At 51.4% G+C, this 11,624-nt stretch overlaps 1 protein-coding gene across 1 annotated transcript; it reads left to right on the forward strand.

Annotated features, from left to right (window-relative positions):
• Positions 1–953: 953 nt before the first annotated feature.
• Positions 954–9,554, forward strand: SETD1A (SET domain containing 1A, histone lysine methyltransferase; the record flags this gene model as incomplete). Its single annotated transcript, XM_082781637.1, has 7 exons — positions 954–1,039; positions 3,106–3,258; positions 4,570–4,668; positions 6,183–6,453; positions 7,794–7,897; positions 8,791–8,963; positions 9,551–9,554. The coding sequence occupies exons 2-7, from the start codon at positions 3,121–3,123 to the stop codon at positions 9,552–9,554; spliced, it is 789 nt and encodes a 262-aa protein (XP_082637763.1). The 5' UTR covers positions 954–1,039; positions 3,106–3,120.
• Between the last annotated feature and the right edge of the window lie 2,070 nt (positions 9,555–11,624).

Raw genomic sequence — 11,624 nt, forward strand, 5'->3', positions numbered from 1 at the left:
CCCTTTCCCATTAATGCCTTAAATTTCCCCGAAATCCCAGAGATACGCAAATTTATGCAAATCAAGCCACGCCCATCTCCCCTCTGACCCCGCCCCCTCAGCCCCGGGCCCTGCGCAGGGCGGGGGCGCGCGGCGGGAGGGCTCTGCGCATGCGCACGGGTGGGGGCGGGGGGAGGAGGGAGGGGCGCATGCGCCCTGCGCTGCATGGGCAAAGGGCGGCGTCACGGCGGGGAACTGCGCGTGCGCGGCGGGCTTCTGGGAGGGCGGGGGCGGAGGGGCGGGGGCGGAGCATGCGCAGTGCGAGCGCGCGGCGGGAGGGGGAGGGCGGGGGAGCCAGTTGGGCGGGGGAGGGAGTTGGGCGAGCGTTGCGCATGCGCCGTGCGGGCGCGGCGGCCGCTCGGCAGATTCGCCACGCGCTCCAAATTAAAAATCCTATTAAAAATTAAAAGTAAAGGGGGAAAATGTGGGAGCAGGGATAGGAAGTGAGGCGAAAAAGCGGAGAAACGGTGAAAAATATTAATGCAGCGGGGCCAAACGGCGCATTAGGGGCGGAGCAGCCGATTCGCCACGGAGCTATCGGCAGATTCGCCACTAGCTATCGGCCTCTTTATCGCTGCGGCGACGACGCAGGTCGTTCCGGGGGGGTTTATCGCGGAGGGAGGTGGTTTAAAAGTGGAGGAGGTGATAACGGAGCGGCTTTGATAAGGAAAATTAACGCGGGGAGCGCTTCGCTTCCGCGTCGAAAGTGCGGCGCGCGCTCGCTCTCGCGATAATCCCCGCGAGCTCCGCCGTTGGCCACGCCCCCTCCTCCTCCTCCCTCCCCGCCCCCTCCCCTCACCGGGTCCCGGCCCCGGCGGCGGCGGCGGCTCCGCTCCCGGCCCCCCCCCCACCCTGGAGCCCCCCCCCCAGCTTTGGAGCCCCCCCCCCTCGGAGCCCCGCCCCCCCCGGAGCCCCCCCGCCCCCCCCCCCGTCATCGTCGGACCCCGCCCGGCCCCGCCCCGCCCGGCTCCGGCGTCCCGCGGGGGGCGGCAGCGGGCAGGTGAGGGGGGGGGGGGGGGAGGGGGTTTTGGGGGGGATTTGGGGGGATTTGGGGGGGTTTGGGGAGTGGGGGGGGGTTGGGGGGGTGTAGGGGGAGTGGGGGGGATGAGGGGGTGAGGGGGGTGTGAGGGGAGGGGGGGAGGGGGATTGGGGGGGGTGAGGGGGATTTGGGGGGGTTTGAGGGGGATTTGGGGGGGTTGGGGGGAATTTGGGGGGGGTGAGGGAAATTTGGGGGGTCCCAGGGAAAAGTTGGGGTGAGGGGGGCGTGGGGGGGCTGAGGGGGTTGAGGGGGACGGGGGGGTTCAGGGGGACGGGGGGGCTGAGGTAAATTTGGGGGGGTGAGGGGAATGGGGGGGTTGAGGTAAATTTGGGGGGGTTGAGTTAAATTTGGGGGGGCTGAGGGAAATTTGGGGGGGTGAGGGAAATTTGGGGGGTCTCAGGGAAAAGTTGGGGTGAGGGGGAAATGGGGGGGCTGAGAGGAATTGGGGGGGCTGAGGGGGTTGAGAGGGACGGGGGGGGTTCAGGGGGACAGGGGGGTTTGAGGGAAATTTGGGGGGGCTGAGGGAAATTTTGGGGGTCCCAGGGTAAAGTTGGGGTGAGGGGGAATGGGGGGGGGCTGAGGTAAATTTGGGGAGAGCTGAGGAAAATTTGGGGGGTCTGAGGTAAATATTGGGGGTTTTGGAGGGAAAGTCAGTGTGAGGGGACTGGGGGGGGTTGAGGTAAATTTGGGGGGGTTTGAGGTAAATTTGGGGGGGTTGAGGTAAAAATTGGGGATTTTGGAGGGAAAGTCGGTGTGAAGGGACTGGGGGGCTGAGGTAAATTTTTGAGGGGCTGAGGCAAATATTGGGGAATTTGGGGAAAAAGAGGGTGTGAGGGGATCGGGGGGGGTCTGAGGTAAATTTGGGGGGAGTCTGAGGTAAATTTTGGGGAATTTGGGGAAAAAGTTGGGGTGAGGGGGACGGGGGGGCTCTGAGGTAAATTTGGGGGGCTGAGGTAAATATTGGGGATTTTGGAGGGAAAATTGGTGTGAGGGGATTGTGAGGGGGGAGTCTGAGGTAAATTTGGGGGGGCTGAGGTAAATATTGGGGAATTTGGGGAAAAAGTGGGTGTGAGGGGATCTTGAGGGGGGGGCTGAGGTAAGTAGTGAAGAACTGAGGTAAATTTGGGGGGGTCTGAGGTAAATATTGGGGAATTTGGGGAAAAAGTTGGGGTGAGGGGATCGGGGGGGGAGCTGAGGTAAATTTTTGAGATTTTGGAGGGAAAGTCGGTGTGAGGGGATCCGGGCGGGCGGGGGGGGTGAGGGAAATTTTGGGGGTCTGAGGTAAATATTTGGGATTTTGGGGGGAAAGTCGGTGTGAGGGGATTGTGGGGGGGGGGCTGAGGTAAATTTTGGGGGGGCTGAGGTAAATATTGGGGAGTTGAAGTAAATAGTGGGGTTTGGGGGAATTTATGGGGTTTTGGGGGCAGATCTGTGAGGTTTGGGGGGGATCTTTGGGGTTTGAAGGGGAGTTACGGGGGGATTTGTGGGGTTTGGGAGTAAAATTTGTGGGGTTTGGGGGGGATTTGTGGGGCTTGAGAGCGAGATCTATAGGGTTTGGGGGAATTTGTGGGGTTTGGGGGTAAAATTTGTGGGGTTTGGGGGGGATTTGTGGGGTTTGAGGGGGAATTAATGGGGTTTGGGTGGGATTTGTGGGGTTTGAGAGTAAAATTTATGGGGTTCGGGGGGGTTTGAGGGGGAATTAATGGGGTTTGGGGGGGATTTGTGGGGTTTGAGGGTAAAATTTGTGGGCTTATGAGGGGATTTATGGGGTTTGAGGGGGAATTAATGGGGTTTGGGTGGGATTTGTGGGGTTTGAGAGTAAAATCTGTGGCATTTGGGGGGATTTGAGAGTAACATTTACGGGTTTTGCGTGCGAATTTATAGGATTACGAGAGAAATTATGGGATTATGAAGGAATCCTTGTACTTTGTGTCGAATTTACGGGGTCAAAGCAACCTGCGGGTACCAGGGGGGGTTTATAGGGTTGCGACCACCCCCCTGACCCCTTATTTTTTTGCCCCCCCCAGTGTCAATGAGGCAGAATGGAGCCGGAGCCGGGGGCTGAGAGCCAGCGGGCCCCCAGCGCGCCCTGGCGCAGCTACAAGCTGCTGGTGGACCCCGCGCTGCGCCGCGCCCCCCAAAAAGTCTACCGCTACGATGGCGTCCACTTCAGCGTCCCCGTGAGTGCCCCCCCGGATAATTAACGCCCCCCGCTAATTAAGCGGACTCTCACCTCGCTAACGACACCTTCCGCTCGTTAATAGCCCTTACCGTTAACGAGCGGCGGCCCCGCAAACGGAGCGCCCCCCCCCCCGTAATGTTAAGGGGGAGGGAGTTGTTTGAATGGGTTTTGGGGTTTTTTTGGGGGTGTTTAAGGGGTTTGTAAATGATTATTTGGGGTTTTGAGGGTCCTCACAATTTGGGGTGCCCCATAAGTGTCTAATAGGGACCCTAAAATTGTCCTAAAAGTGATTTATAGTCCAAGAAACCACATAAGTAAAGGTATTTTGGGGTGTTTAAGGGGGTTGGAAGTTAATATTTGGGGTTTCGAGGGTCCTCACAATTTGGGGTGCCCCATAAGTGTCTAATAGGGACCCTAAAATTGTCTTAAAAGTGATTTATAGTCAAGGAAACCCCATAACTGTAGGTATTTTGGGGTGTTTAAGGGGTTTGTAAATCAATATTTGGGGTTTTGAGGCTCCTCAAGGTTTGGGGTGTCCCGTAAATGTCTAACAGGGACCCTAAAATTGTCCTAAAAGTGTTCTATAGTCCAGGAAACCCCATAATTAAGGGTATTTTGGGGTGTTTGTGGGGTTTGTAAATGAATATTTGGGGTTTTGAGGCTCCTCAAGGTTTGGGGTGTCCCATAAATGTCTAATAGGGACCCTAAAATTGTCCTAAAAGTGATTTATAGTCCAGGAAACCCCATAATTGAGGATATTTTGGGGTGTTTGTGGGGTTTGTAAATCAATATTTGGGGTTTTGAGGGTCCTCACAATTTGGGGTGCTCCATAGGTACGAAAAGGGGACCCTAAAGTCATCCTAAAAGTGATTTATAGTATGGAAAACCCCATAATTGAGGATATTTTGGGGTGTTTGTAAATGAATATTTGGGGTTTTGAGGGTCCTCACAGGTTGGGGTGCCCCATAAATGTCTAATAGGGACCCTAAAATTGTCCTAAAAGTGATTTATAGTCCAGGAAACCCCATAATTGAGGATATTTTGGGGTGTTTGTGGGGTTTGTAAATGAATATTTGGGGTTTTGAGGCTCTTCACGATTTGGGGTGCCCCATAAATGCCCAGTAGGGACCCCAAAACCATCCTATAGGTGCTTGATTATATGGGAAACCCTATAAATAGGGCAATCGGGATATTTTGAGGGCATTTATGGGGTCGAACGTCAACGTTATGGGATGGACGAACCCCCTAAGATAATTTTGGGGTGGTTTTGGGGTTTTTGGGGAGGTGTTCACCCTGATTTCCCCTATAGGATTCCGGGTACCGCCCCGAGGGCGACGTGCGGGACCCGCGGCCCCGCCGCATCTGGGCCAAGCACCGCGACCTCTCCTTGCCCGTCCCCAAATTTAAGGTGAGTTTGGGGCTTTTTGGGGTCTCGGCGGGATTTGGCGTTTCATTGGGGTTTTGGGATCTCAGTGGGATTTGGGAATTTCCATGAGGTTTTGGGATCTCAATGGGATCTTGGGATTTCAGTGGGGTCTTGGGATCTTAATGGGATCTTGGGGTTTTGGTGGGTTTTGGGGGATTTCTATGGGATCTTGGGATCTTGATGGGATTTGGGATCCCGAGGGGGATCTTAGGATCTCAACGGGATCTTGGGATCTCAACAGGGTTTGGGATTTTCAGTGGGATCTTGGGAATCTCATTGGGATCTTGGGGATCTCAACTGGATCTTGGGGTTTCATTGTGGTTTTGGGATCTCAGTGGGATCTTGGGGATCTCAATGGGATCTTGGGATCTTAACGGTGTTTGGGGTTTCCAATGGGATTTTGGGGATCTCAACAGGATCTCAATGGGATTTGGGGATTTCAATGGGATTTTGGGGATCTCAAGGGGATCTTGGGATCTCAGCAGGGTTTGGGATCTCAACGGGATCTTGGGGTTTAATTGGGATTTGGAATCTCAATGGGATTTTGGGATTTAAACCCGATTTTGGGATTTCAGTGGGGTTTTGGGATTTTAACGGGATTTTGGCTTTGGGGATCTCGACGGGATCTTGGGATCTCAACAGGATCTTGAGGATCTCAATGGGGTTTGGGGTTTTCAGTGAGATTTGGGGATCTCAATGGGATCCTGGAATTTCCCTGCTATTTGGGGATCCCAATGGGGGTTTTGGGATTTTAACAAGGATTATGGGTTTCCAACAGGATTTGAAGATCCCAACGGGGGTTTTGGGATTCCAATGGGGATTTGGGGATTTTAACAGGGATTTTAATTGGGATTTGAGGATCCCAACAGGATTTGAGGATTTTAGTTGGGATTTGGTGATTTTAATTGGCATTTGGGGATCCCAATGGGGATTTTAATGTGGATTTGGGGATTTTAATTGGGATTTGGGGATCCCAATGGGGATTTTAACAGGGATTTGGGGATTTTAATGGGATTTTAATGGGTTTTTAATGGGGATTTGGGGATTTTAATGGGATTTTAATTGGGATTTGGGGATTTTAACGGGGATTTGGGGATCCCAATGGGAATTTTAACGGGGATTTGGGGATTTTAATGGGATTTTAATGGGGATTTTGGGATTTTAATGGGATTTTAATTGGGATTTGGGAATTTTAATGGGATTTTAATGGGGATTTTGGGATTTCAAATGGGATTTTAATGGGATTTTAATTGGGATTTGGGGATTTTAATGGGATTTTAATTGGGATTTGGGGATTTTAATGGGGTTTTAATGGGGATTTGAGGATTTTAATGGGATTTTAATGGGGATTTGGGGATTTTAATGGGATTTTAATTGGGATTTGGGGATTTTAATTGGCATTTGGGGATCCCAATGGGGATTTGGGTATTTTAATTGGGATTTGATGATTTCAACCGTCATTTGGGGTTCCCCTCTCCCCTCTTCCCACCCCGCAGCTGGACGAGTTCTACGTGGGCCAGATCCCGCTGAAGGAGGTGACCTTCGCCCGGCTGAACGACAACGTCCGCGAGGCGTTTTTGGCCGAAATGTGCCGAAAATACGGGGAAGTGGAGGAGGTGGAGATCCTATTGCACCCCAAAACCCGCAAGCACCTCGGCCTCGCCCGCGTCCTCTTCGCCAGCACCCGCGGCGCCAAGGAGACCGTCAAGCACCTCCACAACACCCCCGTCATGGGCAACGTCATCCACGTGCAGCTCGACATCAAAGGTCTGCTTTTTCTCCTCGGTTTCGGGGCAAAAAACGCCTTTTTTGGGGTTTCGGCCAGGGTAGAAATCCCAAAAAGGGATTTTCGGGGTTTCGCGCAACCAAAATCCTGTGGATTTTCGCAGTAGGGCAGCAGAAAAGGAAGCTCATTTTCACCAAGCTCATCATCAGCGGGACAAAGGCTACTTTTGTAGTGTTTTGTGACCCCAAAATCCCCAAATTCTCCTTTTTTAGGGTTTTGTGACCCTAAAAACCCCAAAGATTGATTTTTGGGGTTTGGCGATCCCAAAATTCTATAAATTTCCGTTGTAGGGCAGCAGAGAATGAAGTACTACAAGTTCATCGTTAATGGGGCCAAATGCTCCTTTTTTAGGGTTTTGTGACCCTAAAATCCCAAATTCTCCTTTTTTAGGGTTTTGTGACCCTAAAAACCCCAAAGATTGTTTTTTGGGGTTTTGCGCAACCAAAATCCTGTGAATTTTCGCAGCAGGGAAGCAGAAAATGAAGTATTTTGAGCTAATCAACGGGCCAAACGCTCCTTTTTTAGGGTTTTGCGACCCTAAAATCCCCAAATGCTCCTTTTATAGGGTTTGGTGACCCTAAAAACCCCAAAGATTGTTTTTTGGGGGTTTTGTGACACCAAAATCCTATGAAATTTCGCAATAGGGCAGCAGAAAATGAAGCGTTCTGAGCTCCTCGTCAACGGGTCAAATGCTCTTTTTTTAGGGTTTTTCACTCCCAAAATCCCAAATTCTCCTTTTTTAGGGTTTGGTGATCCTAAAAAACCCAAAGATCGTTTTTTAGGGTTTCGTGCAACCAAAATCTTAAAATCTACGAGCTCATTGATGGCACCTATTGCTCCTTTTTTAGGGTTTTCTGACCCTAAACTCCTAAATGCTCATTTTTTTTAGGGTTTTTGTGCCCCTAACATCCCAAACGCTCCTTTTTTAGGGTTTCTGACCCCAAAACCCTCCAATTCCCTTATAGGGCAGCAGCAGATGAAGTACTACGAGCTCATTGTCACCGGGTCCTATTGCTCCTTTTGTAGGATTTTTGCGCTTCTAACGTCAGAAATGCTCATTTTTGTAGGGTTTTTGTGTCCTTAACATCCCAAATGCTCCTTTTTTCGGGTTTTTAACCCCAAAACCCTCCAATTCCCTTATAGGGCAGCAGCAGATGAAGTACTACGAGCTCATTGTCACCGGGTCCTATTGCTCCTTTTGTAGGATTTTTGCGCTTCTACCGTCAGAAATGCTCATTTTTGTAGGGTTTTTGTTCCCGTAAGCTCCCAAATGCTCCATTTTTAGGGTTTTTAACCCCAAAACCCTCTAATTCCCTTATAGGGCAGCAGCGGATGAAGTACTACGAGCTCATTGTCAATGGGGCCTACACGCCCCAAACTGTCCCCACCGGGGGCAAGGCGACGCCGGGGGACAAGGCGGAGGCGGTAAGGGGGGGCCCCCCCTGCTCCCCCCCCCAAAAAATTTTTGGGGTTTGGGGTCTTTGGGGGTTGCCCCGTGCCCCCCCCATGGTTATAGGGTCTGGGTTGGGGCCCCCACCCCGTTATCTCCACCCCGGGGGGGCATTTGGGGCCCCCCCAACGCCCCCATTTCTCCCCCCCATCCTATTTTAACCCCCTGGGGGGCATTTAGGGACCCCCAATCCCTTTTTACCCCCCCCCCCGACCCCTTTTTTACCCCCCCCATCCCCTTTTTACCCCCCACCCCACCCCATTTCCCCCCTGGGGGGCATTTAACCCCCCCCAAATCCCCCATTTACCCCCCTGGGGGGCATTTAATCCCCCCCAACACCCCCATTTCTCCCCCCGGGGGGTATTTAACCCCCCCAGTCCCCTTTTTACCCCCTACGTCAGCCCCATTTCCCCCCTGGGGGGCATTTAACCCCCCCCAAACACCCCCATTTGCCCCCTGGGGGCCATTTATTGCCCCCCAACTCCCCCATTTGCCCCCTGTGGGGGCATTTAATCCCCCCCAACACCCCCATTTCCCCCCTGGGGGGCATTTAACCCCCCCCCAACTCACCCATTTCCCCTCTGGGGGGCATTTAACCCCCCCCATTTGCCCCCCGGGGGGTTATTTACCCCCCCCAATGCCCCCATTTGCCCCCCAGGGGCCATTTATTGCCCCCCAACACCCCCATTTGCCCCCCGGGGGGCATTTATCACCCCCCCCAACGCCCCCATTTGCCCCCCAGGGGCCGTTTATTGCCCCCCAACATCCCCATTTCCCCCCCGGGGGGTATTTACCCCCCCCCAACTCCCCCATTTGCCCCCCGTGGGGGTATTTACCCCCCCCCAACACCCTTTTTTGCCCCCCCCAGCCCGAGTCCCGCCGGCGGCACTCCGCCGACAGCGCCTTCGGCTCCGGGAGCACCCCCGGTAACGGGACCCCCGAGCCCCCCGGGGGGGGCTTCGGCCCCTTCCAGCCCCCCGGCGCCCCCTACGGCACCCGCGGCACCGCCTACGGCCAGGACACCGCATACGGGGCCGGAAGGTAACGGGGGCGCCGATTTGGGGTTTTTTTGGGGGGGTTTTGGGGTCGTTTTTGGGGTTTTGGGGTCGTTTTTGGGGTTTTGGGGTCGTTTTTGGGGTTTTGGGGTCGGTTTGGGGGTTTTGGGGTCAGTTTGGGGGTCAGGTTTGAAGGTTTTGGTGGTTTTGGGGTCGGGTTTTGGGTTTTAGGGTTTTGGGGGGTTTTGGGGTTTTTGAGGTTTTGGGGTTGTTGGGTTTTTGGGATTGTCAGGGTTTTGGGGAGAGTTTGAGTTGGGTTTTTGGGGTCAGGTTATTGGGTTTTGGGGTTTTTTAGGCCGCGTTGTTGAGTTTTGGGTCTCAGGGTTGGGTTTTTATGGTTTTTTTTGGGCCGCATTTTTGGGTTTTGGGTCTCAAAGTTGGGTTTTTATGAGTTTCTGGTCACATCATTGGGTTTCTTGGTGGTTTTTGGGTCTCGTCGTTGGGTTTTTGGGTCTCATCGCTGGGTTTTTATGATTTTTGAGGGCCACGCCATTGGGTTTTTATGGGTTTTTGGTCACATCGTTGAGTTTTTATGGTTTTTGGGCCACCGTGTTGGGTTTTTGGGCCACGCAGTTGAGTTTTTATGTTTTTTTGGGCTGTACTGTTGGGTTTTTATGGGTTTTTAATGGGTTTTTATGTTTTTTATATGGGTTTTTATGGGTTTCTATTTTTTTTTATGGGTTTTTGGGTCACATCGTTGGGTTTTGGGTTTCGGAGTTGAGTTTTTATGGGTTTTTGGGCCGCGGCATTGGGTTTTTATGGCTTTTTGGGTCAAGCCGTTGTTTTTTTATGGGTTTTTGGGTCACACTGTTGGGTTTTTATGGGTTTTTGGGTCACGCCGTTGGGTTTTTATGGGTTTTTGGGTCACATTGTTGGGATTTTGGTCACGCCATTGTATTTTTATGGGTTTTTGTGTCGCGCTGTTGGGTTTTTATGGGTTTTTAATGGGTTTTTATGGTTTTTATATGGGTTTTTAATGGGATTTTATGGGTTTTTGGGCCGCGCTGTTGTGGTTTTTTGTTTTTTTGGGTCACGCCATTGGGTTTTTATGGCTTTTTGGGTCACGCCGTTGGGTTTTCATGGGTTTTTGAGTTTTGTTGTTGGGTTTTTCTGGGTTTTGGGGCCGCGCCATTGGGTTTAGGGTTTCGGAGTTGGGTGTTTATGGGTTTTTGAGTTTTGTTGCTGGGTTTTTATGGGTTTTTGGGCTGCGTTGTTGGGTTTTTGGGCCGCGCTGTTGGGTTTTTCTGGGTTTTTGGGTCGCGCTGTTGGGATTTTCTGGGGTTTTCTGTCACGCTGTTGGGTTTTTATGGGTTTTTATGGGTTTTTATGGGTTTTTATGGGTTTTTATGGGTTTTTATGGGTTTTTATGGGTTTTTATGGGTTTTTATGGGTTTTTATGGGTTTTTATGGGTTTTTATGGGTTTTTATGGGTTTTTATGGGTTTTTATGGGTTTTTATGGGTTTTTATGTTTTTTTTATGGGTTTTTATGGGTTTTTATGGGTTTTTAGTGGGTTTTTAGTGGGTTTTTATAGGTTTTTGTGTCGCGCTGTTGGGTTTTTATGGGTTTTTAATGTTTTTTTATGGGTTTTTATGGGTTTTTATGGGTTTTATATGGGTTATTATAGGTTTTTGTGTCGCGCTGTTGGGTTTTTATGGGTTTTTAATGGGTTTTATATGGGTTTTTAGTGGGTTTTTATAGGTTTTTGTGTCGCGCTGTTGGGTTTTTATGGGTTTTTATGGGTTTTTATGGGTTTTTATGGGTTTTTATGGGTTTTTATGGGTTTTTATGGGTTTTTATGGGTTTTTATGGGTTTTTAATGGGTTTTTAATGGGTTTTTAATGGGTTTTTATAGGCTTTTGTGTCGCGCTGTTGGGTATTTATGGATTTTTATGGGTTTTTATGGGTTTTTATGGGTTTTTATGGGTTTTTATGGGTTTTTATGGGTTTTTATGGGTTTTTATGGGTTTTTATGGGTTTTTATGGGTTTTTAGTGGGTTTTTAGTGGGTTTTTTATAGGTTTTTGTGTCGCGCTGTTGGGTTTTTATGGGTTTTTATGGGTTTTTATGGGTTTTCAGTGGGTTTTCAGTGGGTTTTTATAGGTTTTTGTGTCGCGCTGTTGGGTTTTTTATGGGTTTTTTATGTTTTTTTATGGGTTTTTATGGGTTTTTATGGGTTTTTATGGGTTTTTAATGTTTTTTTTCTGGGTCTTTGTGTCGCGCTGTTGCGTTTTTATGGCTTTTTAATGTTTTTTTTTAATTTTTTCTTTTTCTCACCCCCTCTCCCCCCCGCAGACACCCCCTTCCCGGCCGACCCCTTCTTCCCCCGCCGCCCCTCGGCGCCCCCCCCAGCCCTTCCGCCCCTCCGACCCCTACCTGCCCTACGGCCGCTACCAACGCCACGCCTCCGCCGACGCCCGCCTGCCTTCCTCCTCCTCCTCCTCCTCCTCCTCCTCCTCCTCCCACCGCCGCCGCACCCCCCGCGAAGACGAAGCCACGCCGCCCCCCCCCCCTTCCTCCTCCTCCTCCTCCTCCTCCTCCTCCTCCTCTTCCTCCACCTCCTCCTCCTCCTCCTCCATCCCCGCCACCCCCCCGGCCTACCCCCAACCCGACCCTTATTTCGGGGGCTTCCCCGCGCCCCCCGAAGCC

Source organism: Aythya marila (assembly GCF_965140915.1).
Source record: "Aythya marila genome assembly, chromosome: 31".
Lineage (NCBI taxonomy): Eukaryota > Metazoa > Chordata > Aves > Anseriformes > Anatidae > Aythya > Aythya marila.